The sequence below is a fragment of the Labeo rohita genome, chromosome 8 (genome assembly GCF_022985175.1).
Source record: "Labeo rohita strain BAU-BD-2019 chromosome 8, IGBB_LRoh.1.0, whole genome shotgun sequence".
Taxonomy (NCBI): domain Eukaryota; kingdom Metazoa; phylum Chordata; class Actinopteri; order Cypriniformes; family Cyprinidae; genus Labeo; species Labeo rohita.
Window position 1 is genome coordinate 4132356 of NC_066876.1, and position 25829 is coordinate 4158184.

At 34.6% G+C, this 25829-nt stretch overlaps 1 protein-coding gene across 1 annotated transcript in view; it reads right to left on the reverse strand.

Moving 5' to 3' along the window:
* prickle3 (prickle homolog 3) overlaps positions 1-25829 on the reverse strand; it is a 58748-nt gene that overhangs the window by 31566 nt on the left and 1353 nt on the right. Inside the window, 1 exon segment of the mRNA XM_051118143.1 lies at positions 17924-18006. Coding sequence (XP_050974100.1) covers positions 17924-18006 — 83 coding nt within the window.

Sequence of the window (25829 nt, forward strand, 5' to 3'; positions counted from 1 at the left end):
CACAACATAATAATTATATAAGTTTTTATATCAAAACTTTGCAAAAAAAACAAAAAGATCATTTAAACACATTATAGGCCTGATATATTTTACAATCAAGGGCCAGTTTTACTAACAGCTTGCGCCAGTGCAAACAGTCTCTTGGCGTTAAAATTGTACTGTCAGGTTTTACTAAAGACATGCAGTGATGAATTAGCATTGAAAAGACGTGGACACAGTTATTTTTGCGTCTGATTTTACTGAATATGCATTTGTATCAGATTCAGACGGGAATTATTTCTTTAACGCCCAACAAAAGTATGTCTTAAACTATTTTGTGCGGGAGAGGTTTTTTTCCACATATTTTCCATAATTTATTTGGAATGCCAGAAGAACATTATTCAAACATATTGTTTGCCAAGCCATGTTATTTTTATTTTTGCTTCAGGAAATAAAAGACGACTTGGAACCCTCAACTAAGAGTCACGCAATACCGGGTCTATCAAAACTTCTAGCAAACCTTCATTTTTTGGCCTCCGGTTCTTTTCAACGTACTGTGGTTTCTTTATTTCTTTTATTCTTTATTTGTGACCATGCTATTTTGCGCTGTGCTTGATATATTGCATTGGTCAGTATGTAAATGAGATGTTGCGTCTGTGTTCTTCAATTAGCGTATTGTTAGTAAATCACCCGCATAAATGTCCCCTCCCATCTGCGCTGTTTTGGGATTGCGCTTTCGTGCTAATTTTCCCTTGTTTAGTTAGAAAAAAAAAGACCCTTCTGAAATTGAAAAATGTCGCTCCCGTAAAATCAAGAATAAATCTAATCCAAAAGTTGTCAAACGAGAACCACTAAGTAAGTACTTGACATAAATCTTCCAGAATAATAACTAATATTCATATAACTCCACACAATCTCTCAATAAAAGCTTACAGGAAAGCTTACATAAATGTCCTATTGTTCCCAGAAAGGGACAAACACAGATTAACACACTACAAAAACGATGTGGAAACATTAAGGCTCAGGCATAAGCACTGGTCAACAGGTTCACCCATGCTGGTTAAGCTCTGCTGGCAAAAACCAACCTGACCAAAGATCAACATCCAATCTGCTGCCTGTTGCTGCCAAGACACGCAGATGCTATGGCTGCACGTGATAATATTGTATGAGTAATATTTGATTACTTCTGAAATATCCAGTGTTTGGTTGCTGACATAGAATTAACCAACACTGTGCGCTTTTTTTTCTGGTAAGTCAATCAGGCCAATGGGCTAGTTTCACGGCCCACAACATACATTAACAGTCTGTCTGTAGAGAATTGCTATTCAATTCATATATGCAAATTAATTCATGCTTACAAAAAAGGAACAACCATAAAAGAGCCAACAATATACAATGCTAAGTCTATTAGTCTATTAACTAGTTGGAAGCAAACTACAGACAAGGGAAAATACAGAGAATATTGAGTGTGTGTACCAGTAAATGTTGACCTTGTGTGGACATTTTTTGATCTCCACCAGGAAACAAGCTTATAAATCATACAGAATAAAGTAGGGCTGTAGCTATTTTAGTAATCGAGTAGGGATGTGATGATTTCATCATTTCAAAGCATTTCTTTCTGGCTACTTCGTATAGGTTTCTATGTAAGTACTGGCACTTCTGATTGGGCTGAGGCTGGATTTTAGTGAGTTTGAAGTAAAAGTATTTGATGGACGTATAATATGTGTCAGGGGCATTCACTCACTATCATTATATCAATTTTGACCGAGAAGGCTTTTAGCTGGTTTTGCATCTGAACTCTTCATATATATATATATATATATATAAATAATACAAAAATCAATTTCACATTACTTTAGAAAAATGTAAACATTACAACCTAAAATGAAGGCATAAGTCAAAAAATGTAGGCATTTAGGCATTTATATAGGCCTATTTACATATTTACACACTATTTAATTCAGCTCAGAGGGACAATTTAACTTGCAGTGACAAATGCATAAATAATATTTTGTTATGTTAAACAAAACACTGAATACTGATATTTACATGTATTTTTAAAATGAAGATACTTTACATGTGAAATCTAATCCGCCAGTAGGCGGCAGCAACTCACTGTTAAGTAAGTGAGTCATTGCGACTGAACTGAATCATTAAAGGATAAGTCCACTTCCAGAACAACAATTTACAAATAATTTACTCACCTCCTTGTCATCCAAGGTGTTCATGTCTTTCTGTCTTCAGTTGTAAAGAAATGATGGTTTTTGAGGAAAACATTTCAGCATTTTTCTCCATATAATGGACTTCAGTTGTGCCCCCGATTTTGAGCTTCCAAAATGTAGTTTAAATGCAGCTTCAAAGGCTCTAAATGATCCCAGCCGAGGAAGAAGGGGTCTTATCTAGTGAAACGATCTGTCATTTTTTTTTGAAAAATAAAAATTTGTATACTTTTTAAGCACAAAAGCTTGTGTAGCACAGGCTCTGGGATGCGTGTTCACGACACTACGTACTATTGAATCACGTCGAAAGGTCATGTGGAACTACAGACCCAGTGTTTACAAAGGGAACGTGCAAAGACTAAGAAAGTGCAAGTAAGTCAAGCGCTGTTTACAAACAAAAATCTACAACGTTTGTTGGACGATTCTGAAGTTGTAGGAGAAAATAAGATGGAGTTTTTTGCCATTCTCTACCTTTTTGAGCCGGAGTACACAGACGATGAACTTACACGTGATTCGTAGTAGTGATGGGAAGTTCAGATCATTTTACTGAGTGGGACCTTTGAGTCTCGTTCTGCAAAATGAACGAATCTTTTTGATTTCATTAATTTTAGCAAAATATAATTAAAATGTTACGTGTTACTTCCCTAACACATCTACTGCTTACACAAATGTTGATCACACTACAAACAAGACGAAACAATAACGCTACAAGAAACAGAAAAGATTAATTTATTGTTTACCTGGATCTTTAGTCTATGATTCGCACACCTCACCTCTTATCTGACAAGTTTTTGGGTTTGAGTCGTTCGTTCATCACATGACAGCCCCATAAGATGAACGAACAACTCAAAAAAACGAAGATTCGGAACAGGTGAACTAATTCCAGTACAGAACCTAATAGGATGTTGCACATGCGCGACTGAACGAATCACTCCCCGAGACGACTCGTTCTTCCTGAGTCACATTAAAGATCTGTTCAAAATTAACGAATCATTCAAAAATGCGCATCCCAGAGCCTGTGCTACACGACCTTTTATGCTTAAAAAGTATACAAATTTTTATTTAAAAAAAAAATAATGACCGATCGCTTCACTAGATAAGACCCTTCTTCCTCTGCTGGGATCATTTAGAGCCTTTGAAGCTGCATTTAAACTACATTTTGGAAGTTCAAAATCGGGCACCAATGAAGTCCATTATATGAAGAAAAATCCTGAAATGTTTTCCTCAAAAACCATAATTTCTTTACGACTGAAGACAGAAAGACATAAACATCTTGGATGACAAGGGGGTGAGTAAATTATTTGTTATTTGTTTTTCTGGAAGTGGACTTCTTTAACAGGTGATTCATTCACGAACGAAACACCGTCATGTTGCTCAAAGACGCAAAACAGTGCTGTGGCTGTGTTTGTTATGGTTATTTGTTGGCGAAATATAGCAAAAACAGGCAATCTGCTGTCTAAAACGCAAGTCTCTTAATATTAACCTAGTTTATTGATGAACTTTTGCATAAAATCAGTATCACATTTGTAATGCTGAGGCACTCTTCGTTTGATATTCACTAACTTTCTAACTTTCTGTGTGTCACAGAGAGAGAATGAGACAATCAGCATAAATGGCACTTAGTCTTTAACAAAACATAGCTAACTTAGGGATATCATGACTAAACACCATTAATTTACGGTCTTAAATATGTCCAGCATTTATTGGTTTGTGCATCAGTAATAATGGTCCGTGGGGAAACACAGTGTTCTGTGTGTAGTTACAGTAAATGGACTAAACGAAGCCTTGAGGCAAATAATTTGCCTTGATGATTTTTTGTATTGGAGTTACTTGAGGAATCGTTTCAGTCCTAGAATAAAGTGTTTCATAAATCTAAAATAGTAGAAGGTTTTGTGTGAGGAGTAGGTTTAGAGTAAGGGGATAGAAAATACAGTTTGTACAGTATGATTTAGTGAATCATTTCAAAACACTGATTCACACTATTCATGTTATTGCTCAAAAAAGTTCACAAAGAATCCCACAGCACAAAACTGTGGAAAACACAATCATCTATTTTCATGTTAAACCGATTATTATTTTACTTAACCATAAACAATTTGAATACACAGTTCAGTAGTTGTTTGGTACCTCTGTTTTGGGGGAAAAATCCTAAAAGCCTAAACATAAAACTATTGAGAATTAGATTATAGATTACACTAAGACTATTATACAATACTATTAAGGAATTAAGGTTGAGGTATAAAATAACTGTATTGTACCAAAACCATTGCTAATAAATTATGTATAAATCAGATACGCTGCCAAATCTTTATGGCAATAATTAAATGCTGACTCTGTGTTTACAATTTACCTCATTCAGTTTGACACACTGGGCATGCAGTAGTCACCGCTGAAATAAACTTATTAAACAGTGGCTCACTCGCAGCCTCAGGCAAGACTTAAATCAACAACAACAACAAAAAACGTAATCAATTAAGTTCACATTTTAATGACATAATGGTTTGGTTTTAATGTTTAAGATATGATAGTCTACTGATATGACTTTGTTTAACAAGCTTATGGATCCAGGTTCAAATCCCAACCTCCTTTTTTTAATAAACCCAGCAAAATTGCAATCAAACTTAACAGAAAATAATAATGAATCACTGTATAGAAAAGATATGGGAATATCTGCCACTTCTGGACAATTTTTCCCTCAGTACAGTATTAAGGCAACAAGAAAATTACTGGAATGACAATGTGAATGACTATATCTGCCATTTTTAGAAACTTTTTTCCTCCACAGCACAGTAATCATGCAAACTTCATTACAAAGTTGCATTTCTGCATTCATAAGCTATGTCTGAAAAATCTGAGGGGGGTATTTTTTTAAAATCTGAGACATTATTTACAACAGAATAAATACTCTAATTATTCAACAAACAGATAGTTCTACCAAACTAACCAGCCAATATATCATCATTATCATCGCTATTGTTGTTATGACTGTCAAAATCTGAACAAACTTCCTGTCAAGTAGAGTTCAAACACTAAACTGATATGCTTAACAAGATCATATTCTAGGTAACCGAACACCAAGTGATCAGTATCCAGAGTATATTACCTTGATCACAGTGTCGTCCATGACGATGCAAAATCCATTTCAAACTTGGTTTTAAGAGCTGTTATATAGTGAATTGTTCAAACTTAAGGTGGTTTAAGCAAGTTAGCCATTCTTCAATGACCTGGTAGTGAACAAAACGTCAGCCACTTGAGCCGAGTCAAATGACAGTCCTCTCTGCTTCTCTGATTCTCCCCCCTCAGGCCGCTGAAGCCAACACTGGACCCAAACAATAGGTGGCTTCCTGCACAATCCCTCCCCTCTGCTCCTCCCTCACCAACAACATGTTTCAGATTTCATTTTTCAAACATGTTCTCATCTGTAGCAGCTCATGTGATAATAAGGATGTACAGTATGAAGTTGCCTCTCTTTTGCCTTTTTCATCTTAAAAGAATATTACAGGTTTAATGCAAGTTGGACATTCTTGGAGGTCTGACTTGCAGTGAGGCTAATTCAAAAACATTAAAATACTAAATTGGCCCCATTCCCGACCACTGTGACTCACTGCAGCCTTGCCTTTTTTTTGTTTTCTTTTTTTTTTTAAAGAAAAAAAGATGAGTCAAAACTATATTTGTGATCATCAGCATTATGCCACAAATCCCTGCTGAAAAAAATGTACAATTAAAAAGTCCTACAATTGCATGCAGCTGCATGCAATGCATACAGCTGAAGTCAAAAGTTTACATTCACTTTGCCGAATCTGCAAAATGTTAATTATTTTACCAAAATAAGAGGGATCATACAAAATGCATGTTATTTTTTTTTATTTAGTACTGACCTCAATAAGATATTTCATATAAAAGATGTTTAATAATCGGAAAAGAGAAAATAATAGTTGAATATATAAAATTGACCCCATTCAAAAGTTTACATACACTTGATTCTTAATATTGTGTTGTTACCTGAATGATCCACAACTGTTTTTTTTTTTTCTAGTGATAGTTTGATAGTAGTGATAGTAAACAGTCCCTTGTTTGTCCTGAACAGTTAAACTGCCCGCTGTTCTAATTCTTCAGGTTCTACAAATTCTTTGGTTTTTCAGCATTTTTTGTGTATTTGAATCCTTTCCAACAACGACTGTATGATTTTGAGATCCATCTTTTCACACTGAGGACAACTGAGGGACTCATATGCAACTATTACAGAAGGTTCAAACACTCACTGATGCTCCAGAATGAAAAAAACATGCATTAAGAGCCAGGGGGTGAAAACTTTTGAACAGAATGAAGATGTGTACATTTTTCTTATTTTGCCTAAATATTAGATTTTTTTTTTTCTTTTAGTACTGCCCTTGGGAAGTTACAGAAAATACTTACATGTTTCCCATAAGACAAAATAAGTTACATTTACCCTGATCTTTAAATTCCAAAAGTTTTCACCCCCCGACTCTTAATGCTTCGTAATAGTTGCAAATGAGTGCCTTAGTTGTCCACAGTGTGAAAAGATAGATCTCAAATCATACAGTCATTGTTTTAAAGTGTTCAAATACACAACAATGCTGAAAGTCCAAAGAATTTGTGGGACCTGAAGGATTTTTCTAAAGAAAATCTGCCTGTTACTTGCTGTGTTTTACATTGACATTACATTGTTAGGTTTAGTGGCAGGGGTTGGGTTACATGCTCATAAATGTGTAAATAGTGTAATGCAAAAAATTGTTTTGACTATTTACATTGAAAAACCAATGCAATAATGGCAAAATTATTACCCAATATGTAATTTAATCATGACAATAAAATTCCCAATACCTTTCGCGTCAGCATATTGACACTGGAAGTGTCACGATCCTGGAAGACCCTGCATGTTGTGTTGCTTATTCAGGTCAGTACTAAATAAAAAATAACATGCATTTTGTATGACCCCTTTTATTTTGGTAAAATAATTAACATTTTGCAGATTCTGCAAGGTTTATGTAAACTTTTAAATTAAAATGTAAATAGCAGGCACCGTATAAATAATTTTGAACTTTCAAAGCTGTCTTCTGGGTTTTTTGTCTAATGAAAGTCTTTTGGAAAGATGTTTGTCACCTGAACAATTGGCATGTTGTTACACAACAGTACAATCCTTTGAACACACTGTACTTTCATGCTTCTCAGCCTTGTTTTCATTCCTGACCAACAGTTAAGCTCAGTGCTACCCTGACTAAGGTCTATATTTCTGCGGCTCTCGTGTTTTCTTCTGAAAAGGTAAAATTCATTATGATTCTAACCACTGAGGCTGCTGCTGAAACCGAACGACTTATGGGTTACGTTTTGATAAGCTTGTCAATCAATCATAACAAAGCTTCTGTCAGCATGTTTGTCAGTCTCGTCATTCTTGTCAATCTTTGAATCTTTGATGTGGTCCCAGTCAAGTCAAAACATGACACGTAAAAGATCCTTTATAAAACAGTTTTGAGTCTTAAAGGGATAGTTTATCCAAAAATAAAATTTCTGTCATTATTTACTTACCCTCAAGTCGTTCCAATCCCCTAAGACTTTCGTTCATCCTCGGAACACAATTACAGATATCTTAAATGAAATGCGAGAGGTTTCTGTCCCTCCATTGACAGCCTATGCAACTTTCACTTCGAAGGCCCAGAAAGGAAGAGAAAACATCATGGAAGTACTCAACTGTAATATTCTGAAGCAAAAAAAAAATGCTTTTTGCGACTATATTTAACATTTCCTTCACTTCCGTTTAAATCTCCAAAACGTGTTTATGAGAACTACATTACCCATAAAGCTCTACAGAAAATTCTAGCAATCAGAGTCACATAATGCATGGCAAAATAGGTCTTTAGCCCCACCCACTCCCATGAAAATGTATATTTTGCGATTAACTTAAAATGTTTTCTTTCTATAGATACAACTAACAACTTAAATTAGCAGTTTTTTTTTCTCCATTTTTAATTCAATGTCATTTGCAATGCTCTATGGGATTGTAGTTCTTTCCCTCATAACCTTTGTACTTTATTCCTTTCGTCCAATTTTCAACTGCTTTTTTTTTTGCTTCAAATCAAAGTTGGTAATGTCTTGATTCTCCTTGTAGCTAATTGGTTTGATTCATGGCTTTAACTAAAAATGTTTTAAAATCCCTGTGTGAATGGAAATATACTGGAACCAGTGCCACTGTAAAAGTGGACAAGCACTCTATATTGATATGCAAATTTCCTATGTTACCTAAAGTCAGGCTTTTGAGGTACAAAACGAAAAAACAATAATAATGCAGTATAAAAAGTGTTATGCACTAAAGAGTTGCATACTTGAAGATGAGTAATGGAGGGATATGGTTTCAGTGACAGATGGAGACTTTCTGGTGCGGGTGTCACGACAGCACCAATTAGCGGTTGAGTAATCGCTGCCTCACTCTCCACTGGTAATTCAACTAGTACCATCCTGCCAGACTCTCTTATCACAACCAGGAGCTCACTAGTAATTCTCACAAGAGCTGGACGACCTCTATGACAACTGTTTTGGATCGCATCTAAATTTGTACTCCGGCAGACATGCGTGACATGACGGATGTTCTCTCCGGCGCTCTCCCTCTCTCTGGCTGTCTGCTTGTGCTCAGCTGGCATGCTTTCTGGGACCAATCTATTCACAGACATTTCATCATCCTGGCACACATAAAGCTAATTCCTTCAAGCCAAATCACACCTAATTAAGTCACATACATATGAAGTTTTGGTGTGTTTTTAAATTAAATTTAGCCCTGTATGTAATGCAATGAAGTCATTTCAGTTCATGCTAATAAATTCAAGGTTGGATTTCCCCCCACTATCCACAGTTGCTGGTGAATCCCAAATTCTAGCATGAATATGTTTTATTGTTTGATAGCAGATACATAAAACAACTTATCATAAATGTAAAATAGAAAATGAAGCTTTCCTTTGTTTGTTCCTCAAAATACAACCAAATGTTTTAATTCAACAAGAGTGTGTCATGTGTCATTTAGAAAGTATGACACAATTACCTACTAGTAAAAAAAAGAAGAAGAAAAAAAAAAAACTACATTTTGTTGTTTCCAATTATATACATAATGTACACACATATATTATATTATTAGTTTTAGTGGTTGCCTGATTTATCATCAATGTCTATATGTCTGACAATATGTGATCCTGGACCACAAAACCAGTCATAAGGGTCCATTTTTTGAAATGGAGATTTAGACATCATTTGAAAGATGAATAAATAAGCTTTCCATTGATGTATGGTTTGTTAGGATAGGACAACATTTGATTCAGCTATTTAAAAATCTGGAATCTGAGGGTGCAAAAAACAAAATACTGAGAAAATCACCTTTAAAGTTGCCAAAATGAAGTTCTTAGCAAAGCATATTACTAATCAAAAATTAAGTTTTGATATATTTACAGTTGAAAATTTACAAAATATCTTCATGGGACATGATCTTTACTTAATATCCTAATGATTTTTGGCATAAAAGAAAAATCGATAATTTTGACCCATACATTGTATTGTTGGCTATTGCTACAAATATATAAATGCTACTTAAGACTGGTTTTGTGGTTCAGGGTCACATATTTGCCAATTTTTTGATTATCAGCATTGCCCGATATGTTTATGTTTGGCCGATAAGTGTTGTAAGTGGGACTTTTATTTTGACACCACTAAGACTTATCAGATTACAGAGTGCACTGTTGGTTAGTGTTTACTTCCTTTTTTCATATTTTTAACATTCTTAATTTGTAAAAATACTACAACAGGATCACAGAATCAAGAAGCTGCTATCTAAGTATTTGTTCCCTTTTTTATACTGATTCCTTTTTTAAATCTTATTTAGTAAATACTTACTATTTTTAAATTAAATATTAAATAAATTATTATCATATAAATTAGCTTTTTATATTGGTCAACAGACACACTGAGACTAAGATATCAGAATTGGCCATCAAAAAATACTGGTTAACCAATAATCAGTATTATATATATATATATATATATATATATATATATATATATATATAGCTTATTAAAATGAAATGCTACTGTCTGCTAGATAACATTATTAAAAGGCAAATAAACAGTGCTCAAACCAAGCACATATTGCCTCCGGTTCTGGTGTCAAAAACATGTGCCTCTTCTGTCTCAGAAATGCATTTCTTGTCAGTATGTGATGTTATCCTGTCATTCAGTGAGTGTTGTGTTTTGCCTGAAGCACTGAATGCATATGCATGTGCACTTACAAATTTATCCATAAACATCAGATTTTATACATAAATATCTGTTGAGGACCTTGAAACTGTACCTTTCTGAGCTACAAGCTATTCATAATTTAAAGTACTTTAACTACAGTCAAGCCACCCTATACAGCAGTAAGCTAGACTCAGTGCTGTATTTCTCTGGCCTTCAACCTTCTGTTTCAACACAGTGTCCACAAAAATATTAAACAGAGCTGTTTTCAGCATTGATAATAATAATAAATGTTTCTTAAGCAGCAAATGCGTATATTAGAATGATTCCTGAAGGATCATGTGACACCGAAGACTGGGGTAATGATGCTGAAAATTCAGGAATAAATTACATTTGTAAATATATTGCAACAGAGATTTCATCAAATAAATTCAGCCCAAGTGAGAATAAGAGACTTCATTTAAAATCATTAAAGGGGTCATCGGATGCTAAGTTCACTTTTACATGTTGTTTGAACATTAATGTGTGTTGTCAGTGTATGTACAAATCTACACTATAATGATAAAAAATCCCTGCAGTGGTTTTAATTAATCTGTAAAAATAATATCCCATTTTTCAAATCGAGCCATTCACAGATGCCTGTCGTTGTGGCGTCACACCAACAGAGGCCACTCACACAATAGTTGATTGACATGAGCGTCTTACCTCAGATCAGCTGTAACAGTCCGACCTCTTTGTTTCGATGCCAGAGCAGGGATGTAAGTTAGACAACAACATCTCTGATTGAGCGATTGAGGTGTTGTGTTGCTGGATGTAATAATGAATAATGATAGTGGTCATCATTTACTCCCTGACATCTGAGCCGCTGAAGATGCAGTAGATTAAGTTTGTTTATGAAGGGAATGCACCTCCTGATCTACATATATATCCGTCTATGTTCACGCAAATCATTCATGATCCAGCTTCACCTACAGCAGAAGTGAGTATAAGGATTTTTTTATGAATCTTTGTGATTGCCTTTCCTAATAATGTGCTAGTTAGCAAGTTTATCGGCTAAACGCGGCTAAATGCGGCTAAATGCGGCTAAAGTAAACAGGCTCGTCACTCCACAGAGAGAAGAGAGGGGCGGGGCAAGCAGAGCTCATTTGCATTTAAAGCAGCCTCGACCAGAATGAGATGATTTTCGCAGAGCTGATTTTGGCAAGGTAAAAAGGGTTTTGTTTTACACTACCATTGAGAATTTTTAACCAAAGTATATTATAGACTTTTCATTAAGACCCTAAAGAATCATATTTACTGGTGGAAAATGGGCATCCAATGACCCCTTTAATGAATCTTACCACCCACAAACTGCTGAAATGTACTGTATAAAAATAAAAAAAACAATTTGGAACTTGAATCTGAATAACCTTAAAAAAAAATAAAAGTTGGAAACATGATCTAGTCTGAAAACAGCTAAACTAGTATGGAATTACTTTTGTGAAAATTAAAATGAATGTACAATTTCAAGAAACGTATAAAAATATCAACTGAATCTGAATGTCTTTGAAACTGGAAAAAAAAAAATTAATTGCAGACAAAATCTTTGACTTCGTTTTTAACACACTGCAAGTTTTGCAACTGTTTTCTCCTCTTTCATTCACTGATCTGTACTTACGTTTACACTTCTAAAGTTTTCGTTTAGGCTTCTGGCACAAATCTCTCATGGGGGCGGGGCTAGCAGCGGTGTTTTCTCATTGGCTACTGAGTTTTTGATTGACAGATTCTTGACCTGAAAGTGAAGGCGTTACTTGCGCCAGTATGGATGTGAGCGTCTGTTAGCGAATGACACTGCAAAACTTGCAGTGTGTTAAAAATGAAGTCAAAGATTTTGTCCGCAATTTATTTTTTTTCCAGTTTCATTTTATTCAGATTCAGTTTATATTTTATATGTTTCTTGAAATTGTACATTCATTTTAATTGCCACAAAAGTAATTCCATAAACTAGTCTCATACTACTGATAAACATTGCTAGTACAGTATCTAGCATTGCTGCATTTAGATAGTTGTTCCCCATACTGATCAACATAACTAAAGGCAAATGAGAATGAGTGAATGGGAGCAAGTCAATGGCTAAAATAAGATGCAGTGAGACAGAAGAGGGAAACTGTTGAGAGAGGAGGGGAAGTGTGGGAGTCTGATGGCTCTATTCCTGCAGTCTGGCAGAAGAAGGACCTGAAAGGACTAATCTTATTAGTCTGACAGGACGGATTAAGACACAAAATAGGGGGCCAGACGGGTGGACATGGGGGAAAGAGTCTGTGAAGAAAAGAACCAAGGCAGAACGGGTAGAATATGAAAAAAGAAACAGCAGTGATGGACTGTAACGTCGCTGCAACACATGTTGATTTCCACATGATGTTTGAGACACTATGTGAATACTTCACAAAGATTAAAGCAGTACACAGTCAGATTAAAGCCATGTTGTTTCATAGATGAGATTGTTTCTCTGGATTAGTATGTGAACAGCGAAGAATGAGCAACAGATTAGATTTTGCCTGATGTTGATGTATGACTCTGGACAGCAGCACAGGCGTTAAATCTAATAAGATTTATGGCTAGTTTCTGCTCTGTTAATTTAGACACACAGGGGAGTAAAAGAGACCAATAATGCCAAAAGCTAGTGTTGCCCAACTACTTGGAGGTGAGAAATGATGAGTATAAGATCCTGATACATCCCCTAAAAAGAGGCATGTTTATTTATTATTTATTTACTATGGCATACTCAAACAAGAAAATGTAGGGCAATATGGTAGTTCAGTGAAAAGAAACTAGGCTATCATTAACATATTAAAGACATTCCAGCACAGTTTTGCCTTTAAAAGAAATCTCAATTTCAATCCCCAAATTACTGAATTTACTGTATCTTGAAATTATATATTCATTAAGCAAACTTGCATTTTTTTTTGTGTCATCTAAATGACACAATCCCATAAAGACTGTTTCATTACGATACACACGCTATGTATTTTTATACATAAAACTATCAATCAGGGCCTAAATCAGGACATACCATAGACTTAATGCTAATTTAAGTAAATATAAAGAAGCCAGACTAATGCTACTCCAAATCAATGTTATTTTTGCATTATTTAAATGCACTATTAGTATTTATGTTAACGGTTTACAATAAGGTTCATTAGTTAACATTAATTAACTACATTAGTTAACATGAACTAAGAATGCACAATCATTTTTATTAATCATTTATTAATCATAGTTAATGTTAATTTCAGCATTTATTAATGCATTAAAATCACAAGTTGAGTTTGTTAACATTAGTCAATGCACTGTGAACTTAAAAAAAAACAAAAACAATGAATAATTTATTGTAAAGTGTGACCGTATTTATTATTTTTTTTAACTCTCTATTATTTTTTATATTTTTTTTAGTTTTCATTTTAAAGTTTATTTCCATTTTCGTTTTTTAGTACTTAAACATTTTAATTTATTCTGATTTATTTTGTTTAAATAAGTCTTATATGTAATATCTATATCTATATATATATATATATATATATATATATATATATTTTTTTTTTTTTTTTTTATTAATTTTTGTTTGTTTGTTTTTAACATTATTTATTTTATTCATAAACCATTTTAACTTTGAAAATGTTATCAGTTTTTCCAACACTGAATACAATTTAACAGTTTTCCCTCCAACGATAGCTATGTAAAACACACATGTACACACACACACACACACACCTTTGAACTCACTGGAATGTCTCATGTCCTTTAGCATTTGTTCCAGGTCATTGTCTGCTTCTTCACACACCGGCTGGCAGTTGAAGGTAAGTGTTTCTGAGGTGTGTGTGTGTGTGTGTGTGTGTGTGTGTGTTTAAACAAGTGGTTAAAATATGACCCAAGCTCTGAGGACATACACTGGAGCTTTCAGTCCAATCTATTTTTAAGGTGTGTAAGACATTTGTGATGTTTTATGTTGTGCTGGCCGATACAACAGTGGGTGATTCTGCAAACTGACACCTACTGGTGTGGATGTAGCGTCATGCAAAAGTAAAACCTCTCAAAAACGTATGCCATTGAGACAAGGTCAGTGGTATTTGGCTGGTCATGTGTTCACGATTATGTCGAATGAAAAAGCTTTCTTAGACCATTGGTATGACTTAAGTTGTCATCTCATGAGAGTTCTTGATCTTTTTAAATGCATTTGTCCAAATTACTATTTACTAGACAATTCTTTAAGGATTAAGCAGGGACTTTTTTGTTTGTTTTTTACAGTGGTGCATAACAACAAAACAGATAAAATGATTGTAGTAGCCGATAAAGAAATTTCCATGTGAATCTGAATAAGAGAGACATGCAAGACAGCTAAACTACTGATCTGTTTTTAATATAATGCCCACAAAAGAAAGGATCAACAGCTGGCATGTATTAACGTCACAAACTGCCCTTTGGATTCTTATTCCTGACATCTAAAATTAATCTGATGGAAACATAATCTACAATTCTGAACTGCCTCTGAAATATATAAATATTTCCAAATCTCTCTCTCTCTCTATCCATCTATTTATAACAAAAGCATTACTTGGCTCTTTAGATTACATTTTTTTAAGTTTTGTGTATGAGGATGCGTGTTATTTTGCTATGTCCCATGCACTGCTCATTAAATTGGAATGAGAGTAGAATATAGTAAAAGCATAACATTTTTAAATTTTGTTTGTAAAATAAGAGATTACTCAGTTTCAGTGTATTGACCATTTTTATTTATTAAAAAAGAAGAGTTTGTCCATGTCCCATTTTTTTAAACTCTCTATTAGTTTTATATTTTTTTGTTTTTATTTTAAAGTGATTTTGCTATGTATTTTTTTGTTTACATTCTTAAAACAGTTCTGTTTATTCTAATTTATTTTGTTTAAATAAGTCTTATATCTAATATCTATATCTATCTATATCTATCTATATCTATCTATATATATATATATATATATATATATATATATATATATATATATATATATATATATATCTATCTATCTATCTATCTATCTATATATATATATATATATATATATATATAGTAAAATAAGAGATTACTCAGTTTCAATGTATTGACCATTTTTATTTATTAAAAAAAGAAGAGTTTGTCCATGTCCTTTGAATGATTGTCCACTCTGTCATATTGGGGAATCCGCCACTTTAAGAAAAGGCCGTCCCCTTTAGTGACATCAGGACAACAGAATTTTTTGGTCTCTTCAGTGGTGGGAATTTCAACAACTGAGGTGAGTAAGTTGGTGACTTTTAAATTGACAAATTTTCTTCGTATGAGTTTGCTTACTTGCTTTCTTAAGCTTAACATGTCCACCCTGTCGGCATAAAATATGCCAGAAGTAAATCGAATACAGTATTTGCAAAATATGTAAGTTGTAAATATATGTAAATATACCAACATTTTTTAAAATAAAATTTTAAATAATAATTTAATCATATCTCTATAATCCAGTGTGTTCAATAGCTAGGTGTTTAGGCAATAACATGCAAACAAAAAACTGCATCCAAATATCACAGTTTGCACTAAATGTCCATGACAGGGTGGACATAATCTTATGGCGTATGCTTCAAATAATGGCCCATAATTATCTAAAAAAAATGTGTGGGAGCTCAGCTAATATGTTTCTATAGTACTTGAGTGTTTACTATTTATGACATGACATATGGGAAATTAAGACCAAAATTTTTTTTGAGTATTGTGAGGGTTGAAAGGCACTATATGGTGATATAATATATAATACATAAATAAAATATCTATTAAAAAAAAGAACGGTTGCAAAACAGACTGAATTGTTTAAAATTCAGAATTTAAATTTTTAAATAGTTATTTCACAAAAAAAGGTTTTTTTATTCATTCACAATACAAGAGAACATTGTCTGATAAACAGCCAAGCAATGCCAAATGAGCTGGATTGTTTAAATGTGGATGATGTTGGAGTCATAAACTTATTCCCAGAAATAACAATCAAGAATCCCGCAATATTAGTGCGATCAGCATTAGAGAGCAGAGAACACAAACACACACTAAAGCTTCACTAAAGCTCCTCATTCTTCATCTGATGGTGTAACAGCGAAGCGTGCTCAGTGTAAACACAGCGCGGCTCTCATTACCTGCTCTGGAAATATGATTAGACGTCTCATGTTGCACACAAGAATCCCAGGTCTCACTCAGCGCACATGCGTATCTGCTCCTGACAGACTGCAGTTTATCAGCACCATCTTTCCTCCTTTCCCTTTCCAAAACTTAATTTCAAAACAAACGCATAACTAAAACAACAATTCAAGATGTTATGTCTGAGGATGTTACGTTTATGTCTGTACATTTTCAGGGCTGGGATGAGTGTCCATTAAAAGTAAGTCAAGGGTTGGGTGCACATACTGAATGCGTTGCTTTGATTAAGGCTCGAATCATTTCCATTTCAAGTGAAAATAAAATACAGTAAAAAGGGAAGGCAAGGAAGTTTTAAAGGAGAAGTCCACTTCCAGAACAACAATTTGCAAATAATGTACTCACCCCCTTGTCATCCAAGATGTTCATGTCTTTCTGTCTTCAGTGGGGGAAGAAATTATGGTTTTTGGACTTCATTTTTTTTGGAAAATAAAAATTTGTATAAGCAAAGCTTTTTAAGCACAAAAGCTAGTGCAGCACAGACTCTGAGATGCGCGTCCACGACGCTACGTACTACTGAATCACGTCAAAAGGTCATGTGGATCTACAGACCCAGTGTTTACAAAGCGAATGCGCAAAGACTAACAAAGTGCAAGTAAGTTTATTAACACTGTTTACAAACAAAAAGGTTCAACAATGTCCTCCTCTCAAGTTGTAGGAGAAAATAAAATTACGTTTTTCGCCATACTCAGTACACAGACGTTGAACTTAGACGTGATTCGTAGTAGTGATGGGAAGTTCGGATCATTTTACCGACTCGGACCTTTCAGTCAATCTTTTTTCAAGTCATCTTTAAAGTGACTCGTTCTTCCCGAGTCACATTAAAGATTCGTTCAAAATGAAAGAATTGTTCAAGAATGACCCATTACTAATTCGTAGCATCGTGGATGCGCATCCCAGAGCCTGTGCTACATGAGATTTTGTGCTTAAAAAGTATAAAAAATTTTATTTTCCGAAAAAAAATTACTAATCGTTTCGCTAGATAAGACCCTTCTTCCTTGGCTGGGATAATTTAGAGCCTTTTGAAGCCGCATTTAAACTACATTTTGGAAACTCAAAATCAGGGCACCAATGAAGTCCATTATATGAAGAAAAATCCTGAAATGTTTTCCTCAAAAACCATAATTTCTTCACGACTAAAGACAAAAAGACATGAACATCTTGGATGACAAGGGGGTGAGTACATTATTTGAAAATAGTTGTTCTGGAAGTTGTCCTTTAATAGCCTTCTTTCTGGGTCTTTCCTCAGGTTTTAACACCGCAGTCTTACCTCCATCCATGCATGCGGAAGCCAGGACACTGTTCTCCACATCGCATACACGGCTGCCCCCTGTCCGGATCTTCAGCCTCTGTCTGCAAGACACAATTACACACATTGTTAATATTATTTCATAATTTACATTATTTTTACAGCAAGTTGTATTAAAGGGATAGTTCACCCAAAAATAAAAACTGTTATATTAGCTTTAGTCAGTAAATTGTTGTCGAAATTCGAAAGTCGAAAGTCAGATGACGAGCATCCATCCCTTATGAAAAGTACTCCACACAGCTTCAGGGGTTAAAGGGCACCTATTATGTCCCTTTTTACAAGATGTAATATTTTATATGTAATATCTTATGGCTCTCCTGAATGGGCCTGTGAAGTTTCAAATTCAAATACAATACAGATTTGCTGAACAATGAATCAAAGTGTGCAATCTGTGATCGTGTGCAGTTGCTGACGATCGCGAAAACGTGCAGTCGCTTCTGGGGCGCATTAGAAACTTGCCGCGAGGTGGCTGGTATAAACACAAAGGCACAAATCACGGTGACTGGGTAAACCAAAGGGGTCAGAATTACGCTATAGATAAAGTGCATTTACATACAAAACGCCGTTTTTGACAACGTTTAAAACAGTATTAGCGCAGTCAAATATGCCCTCCTGATAGCAAACGCCTTAAAAAATGCGCGTAAAATGTACAAAAATGCCTCTTTTAATGCCGTATGGCTTGCCAAAGGGCACCGATAAAAACGCCATTCTGATTGAAAACTCTAGATCTTCGTAATTTTGCGTTAAAGTGAAATTAGTCATCAGGTGCCATGTTCAATATAGTTTCATTTTAGAGATCTCTAATCAGTTAAATAGCAGAAGTTATTACTCTGTGACGTCATTAACAACGGCCCTAGTTTGTTGAACCAATGTGGTTCAGATAGAGATGCGACTGTGTTCGGAAAACAGTCGTGACTAGCTAGTTCGTTATCACAACAATGGATCGTACTATGGAGGTTAATCAGCGAGTTACGTCGTTGTACAGGAAAAGCACCCCAGAGTAGTGGTGTGCGGTGGTGTTCTGAAATGAGGAAGCAGGAAAATGAGGAAAAAGTCATTTTATTTTTAATCAAATGTCTCATATTCTGGATGAATAAACATTACTACACTATCAGCAAAAGTAGAAGAAGCAGACGAAGAAGAAGAAGAAGAAAACAATTCTATTTTATATTTTTACATTAACAATGTAATCAGTATTCTGTTTACTAAAGCCAACCAAGTATGAATCTCATCATGTTTTTAAGCATTTTACATTTATTCTAAAATAATAACTCAAGGCAGCATTTACATTTTTTCAGTGTATTCTTTTTAATAGTTACCTTTAAAATATTTTTGAATTTAATCATCAGTCTTCAAAGCTCTGTAAATAATGGTCACAGCTGATTACTCCCTAAAAACTCCCACAGATGTTTTCATGCCATTTTAAATCTAAACATACTCGAAAACTCACAAAACTTTGCACATGCTCCAGAAGTGGCGAAAATTTACATCTGATATGGGTTTTAGAAGTGGATGTGGAAAAAAATGGCTCGATAGCGCCACCTATATACGTTCAACGGAATGCGCCTCGAGTTACGTTTCACGTACATGTACAGAAAATCGGCACACTCATGTAACACACCAATACCTACAAAAAAAAAATCTCCTGGCACGAAATCCGAAGTCAGGAAGTCAGTTATTTTTCATTTTCTTAGAAAATTTTGTGCCATTTTTGCCATTTTCAGGCATCGTACTTGAATGAACTCCTCCTAGAGATTTATTTGGATCAACACCAAAATTGGTCAGTCTAATCTAAAGCCCTTTGTGACGTTAAATTACGAAGATCTAGAGTTTTCGTTGGAGGGCGTGTCCGTGGCAGCCTGTCAAATTTTGACGTTTCGTCATGAAACAGGAAGTTGCTATGACTCAGCCATACAATGTCCGATCTGCCCAAAACTTCACATGTGTGATAACACTCCTGACCTGAAGACATCTACATGCCCATATTGGGTTATAGTCATAGCACCACCTGCTGGCAACAGGAAGCGAATTGTTTTACAAGCTCCTCCTAGAGATTTAATGATATCAACATTATATTTGGTCAGTCTAATCTAAAGGCCTTCATTATGATAAATTGCAAAAATCTTGAGTTTTCGTCGCTGTGGCGACCTGACAAAATTTAATGTTTCGCCATGGGAATAGAAGTTGTTGTAACTCAGCCATACAATGTCTGATCTGCCCCAAACGTCACGTTCAATAAGAGTCCTGGCATGAACACATCTGAAGGCCAATATTCAGTTATTATCATAGTGCCACCTACTGACAACAGGAAATGACTTGTTTTACACTAACTTAAACATGCAACGTCTGATCTGCCCAAAAACTTCACATGTTTGGTAAGAGTCCTGGCCTGAAGACACCTAAAATCCAATATTCAGATATAATCATAGCGCCACCTGTTGGCAGCAAGATATGTCACGTCTTACACTAACTCAAGCATCTCATGTTCAGTCTGCACCAAACTTCATATATTTGATTAAAAAAAAAAAAATCATCAACATGCGAATATCCAGTTATAAGCATAGCTCCACCAGCTGGCAGCAGGACGTTTGGCACATTAAAGTAACTAACATATTCCACCAGTATTTATTATATTAAAAGCATACGGCCCACCGTTTGCGCTTTTTTCCTAAAGCCACCAGTCGGTGGTGAGCCCGGGTGCGAGGGCCCTTTCATCACTGCTTGCAGCTTTAATTAACCATTATATTTTGTAATATTGGCGTTGTTTTATTTTTGTACTATCATCCAATATTTTGAGAAGAAACTGCCTCCCTTGCCTCCTCGGAGGAAACACCCCGTTCAGAGCATACAGAGAACAAATTTAAAATGAACTTAAAACATAATAATTATTTAAATTTGTTGTTAAGTATCCAGGTGTGTAGTATAAATACATTCCTGGACTCAGTACATCCGCCCATCTGACATTGTCCTTTGACCTGTGTGTTCTGACCTGTAACGTACTAACAATCTGGAAAATTATTCACTCAGGCGTTGTAAATGGGATAGTTCACCCCAAAAGAAACATTCTGTCATCATTTACTTGTTCATCTTGTTCCAAACCTGGACTTCCCTTTTATCTGTGAAAAGAATGCTGTGAACTGAAAAGTTTTGGTGACCATTGACATCACCGTATGAATAAAAATTCTGAGATTTTTTGGTGAACTATAGTACAAGTACACACTTTTACCACAATTAAACTTATGCTTAGAAGTTATTTATTTATTGATTAATTGACTGATCTGACGATATGAGAATCTTAGCAAATAAAGTGTGTCATTTGCAAAATTTAAGTAAAAATGTTAGCATTGCATTTAGTAATTTCTACTATTTCAGTATTTTGTTATTTTGTTGTTTCTGCAGACAAGTTACTATAACTTTCTGGTGACACACATAATATCCCAAATAAGATTTTTTTGTTTTTCTAGGTGTTTTTCTAGTGCAACACTAATTTCTCCAACAAAACACGCACCACCAAAATGTTAAAGAGCAACTTTGTGTTTAGTACAAATCTAGATGTTTCTACTGTACAACTCCAGATCAGGCTTAGTTTAGCCTCAAGGTCTTCTGCTTGTTTGTGGGAACAAATAAAGCAATAAAACTGAGAACTTGTTCTTCAAAACCTGCAAGTGACGTAGTTAGGGTGTTTGAATTCTTTGTCGTGCCTATATACGGCAACACAACAGCCATAAAACTAAAACACCTGGTTTTCTCTCTCACACATACTGAGGGGGAACCCAGGAGAAAGTGTGTAAAAGTGTGATAATCAATTTGAAAACTAGGGTAGGGTAGGGTGGAAATTAAACTTTTAAAGATGTCATGTATCAACATGTTGGATTTTATATTTATAGCCTAGTTCATAGTGTACATCATACCATCACAGTACAAAGAGACAACTTGCTGAGTACACTCTTTCAGGACACTTTCAGGTTTGCACAAAAATAAACAATGCACTTAATTTGAGAAAACACGTTTTTAACCTTTGTAAGTACAACATGACAATGAAACAACAATACACTTCTGTTAAATAAACTTAATTTGAAACACTAACACTTGTCTACTATGACAGAACATTTATGAAAAGCCTAGTCAGGATGAGCGAGTGCGTGTGTGAGAGACACTGCGGCCGGACGGCGGCCTCTTGTCGCCAGGAACGAGAGATCTATGGAAACGCGTGCTAAAACAAACACTGCCTGTAAGATCGGTGAACTTTAACACTTCACTGAACCGAGACCAGAGCACTGCTATTCACTACTGAGAAAGAGAGAGAGTGGACAGGATCTTTGAGTGCGAGTGGCGTTTCTTCGCTGAATAGTTAATTGCATTAGCCTCTTTAAAAGAATGAATAGGAAAGAAGGAAAGGGGGAGGTATGAGAAAAAAAAAAAAAAAAAAATCTCACAAATGTTTTTTCCTGTGTCGCCTTGTGCAGACACAACTGTAGATAGTCCAAGAGTACAAACAAAACTGCCAATTTCACAAGCATCAAACTGGTGTGGTTATAAAGAAGAAAACCTGCCATACAGGTCCAGAGCTGTTCATGGATTTGATTTATTGTAGTATTACACATTGAAAAAACTGAAGGCTGCATTATATAGAAGTATATGCATGACATATACAAGTGGGTTTGAAAAAGACAAGAACATATTTGTTTTGTTTGTCGGTTTGTTTTTGTATTTATCTTATATTTATAATATTTATTTTATTAAATGCAATTGGCAATAACATTTACTGTATCCTAGTCTAAAACATGTTTTCTAAAGCAAGAATTAGTTGTACAAGAACTTATAAAATGAAATGCAAAGAAATGCAAATAAGGAAAGATAACAAATGTACTCAAAGTAACATAAGCAAGGAAAGTAATAGTAAGGAAAGCAATTTGTTTTATTTAGCCTGATCAGGTCTACACAGACTTATTCAAAATTCCTTAAACGAAACGCAGAGTTTGTAGGTTTACAAGTACAAAAAGTGACACAGGTAAGGTAAGGAACAAAAGTAATGCAAGCACCAAAGAGAAAGTAACGAAAGTAACAGTAGTAATGTAAGCAAAGTAATGTGAGTAACAAAAGTGCTAAAAGTAACAAGTAAAGAAAGTAATATAAGTAATACAAAGGAAAGTAAAGCAAGTAACAACTGTCAAAAATGATGTAATACCAGTAACACTAGTAATACGAATACACTGTAAAAAACAATTTGTTGAGTCAACTTACATTAATTTGTAACCTGGCTGCCTTAAAATTTTAAGGCAGCTGGGTTACTTACCCATCTGTTAAGTTTAGCAAACACAAATATCTAAGTTGTTACTTAGTACAACTTAACATTTCAAGTTGACTAAACTTAGTTTAGTTGACTGAACTTAAAATGTTAAGGCAGCAGGGTAACAAATTATTTTAAGCTGATTCAACAAATTGTGTTTTTTATTTTTTTACAGTGTATGAGAAACATAAGCAATAAAAGTGCTAAAACTAACGCAAGTAACGCAAGTATGTAAAGTAACAAAAGTAACTAAAGTAGAGATGCACCAATAAAAAAAATGTTCAGCCGATACACAGAGACGATTATTTAGAAGGATATCTGCCTATGCCGACACCTGTAGTTTGTTTTTCTTAAGGAAAAAAAAAAATCTGTCCCAGCTAATGCTGTACACTATATCCTCTATAGGGAACCCTCTAATTTGGTACATTACAGGTTAAAATAAACAACAACACTATTATATTTCATGCTATTTATTTTATGCCATGTTATGCCTTTATTTTACGTCATTCTTAAAATGAAGAAAGTCATCAACAATAACTGATCTTCAAAATGGTAAGCAAGCGCTGCTTTTTTGCGTTTCGTATATCTCTGTATATCTCATATATCCTTGTTTCAGTTTCTCCTTTTGAATGAGGAATATATACTATTGATAGCTGCTAATAAAGACAATCAATTCCTCCGCACGCAAGCGCAGGACGCACATGTTAGTTTGGAGTCGGTTGTAGTCTGTGCGGTGTGTTCAAGTGCAGCTTTTTGGTCAACACTGTCGGCTTTTGTCGCTGCTAGTCCTTTGATGTTGGCTTGGTGTGTCCCGGCCTTAAGACCACCAAAACACCATTTATTGTTTGAATTTTGTGATAAAATGTACAGGCTTTGAAAGCTGAGGCTTTGTTTTTTATCAGAAGTAACAATGCATGGGAGGCACACAAGGTTTGGTGAAGGAAAAACTGTGGACCTGGCAACCGTGGTTTCACCTATCAGTAATTTAGGTCAAATAGACTGGTGGCTGATGCAAAAAATGTATGTAAAGTAAGGAAAGCAATATAAGGAAAATAATGCAAGTAATAAAAGTAACACAATGCAAATGAGTAAAGAAAGACAAGTAATGCAAATACTAAAAGAGCTGAAAGTAACAAGTATGTAAAGCAAGGAAATTAACAAGTAATATAAAGAAAGTAATGCAAGTAATAAAAGTAACAAGTAACACAAACGAGTAAAGAAATAAAAGTAATGCAAGTAATAAAAGTGCTGAAAGTAAAACAAGTATGTAAAGTATAGTAAGCAATAAAAGTAACATAAGGAAAGGAATGCAAGTAATACAAGTAATGCAAATGAGTAAGGAAAGTCAAGGTATCGGTATCAGCATTGATATATTGAAAATTTTTGAACGATACCCAGCCCTAAATGCAAATGAGTAAAGCAAGGAAAGCGATGCAAGTAATAAAAGTGCTAAAAGAAAAACATGTATGTAAAGGAAAGCAACAAAAGTAATATAAGGAAAGTAATGTAAGTAATAAAAGTAACAAGTAATGCAAATGAGTCAAGTAAGAAAAGTAATGGAAGTACTAAAAGTGCTGAAAGTAACAAGTTTGTAAAGTAAGGAAAGTAAAATAAGTAATAAAGATAGTAATGCAAGTAATAAAAGTATCAAGTAATGCAAACAAGTAAAGAAAGAAATGTAATGCAAGTACTAAATGAGCTGAAAGTAACAGGTATGTAAAGCAAGGAACATAAGTAATATAAGGAAAGTAATGCAAGTAATAAAAGAAACAAGTAACACAAACAAGGAAAGAAAGAAAACTAATGTGAGTAATAAAAGTGCTGGAAGTAAAACAACCATGTAAAGTAAGGAAAGCAACAAAAGTAATATAAGGAAAGTAATGCAATTAATAAAAGTAACAAGTAACGCAAATGAGTAAAGAAAGAAAAGTAATGCAAGTAATAAACGTGCTGATAGTAACCCAAGTATGTAAAGTTACAAAAAATAATATAAGGAAACTAGCAAAAGTACAAAAATTAACATAAGTAACCTGAGAAAGAAAAGCAGTGAAAGTGAGTAATGCAAGGTAAACTACAAAAAATAAAAAAGTGCAGAAAAAGTAATGTAAATAACAAAAAGAAGTAAATGAAGTACACATTGTAAAAAATGCAAGTAAGGAAATGAACAAAAGTACAAAAACTACTGTCATGAAGACCAAACAATGACTTGATAACCAGTGATCATATTAGCAGCAGCACGATCTGTCATAGGTTATTGTGCAGATTACTATGTGGATACATTTGCATAGTAAAGATAGTGTGAAAGAGAACAAAAATGAAATGATTTTATGACATGTACAGTGTATGTGAATAAACATACTATGACTCCAAGGTTTAATGTAGAAAACTGGTGACTGAGTCACCTTTGTGTCCCGTCTCTGACGGTGAGACAGGATGCCCTCGGGGTGTCTTCCTGTCCACACCCTCAGGGGAAATTTCCTCTCGATTGTGACCATGACAACAGTTACGAGGGGTCAAAAGCTCAAAAACACTTTTTAAAAGTTTTATGAGGCCCACCGTCATTGTTGGGATCACAGT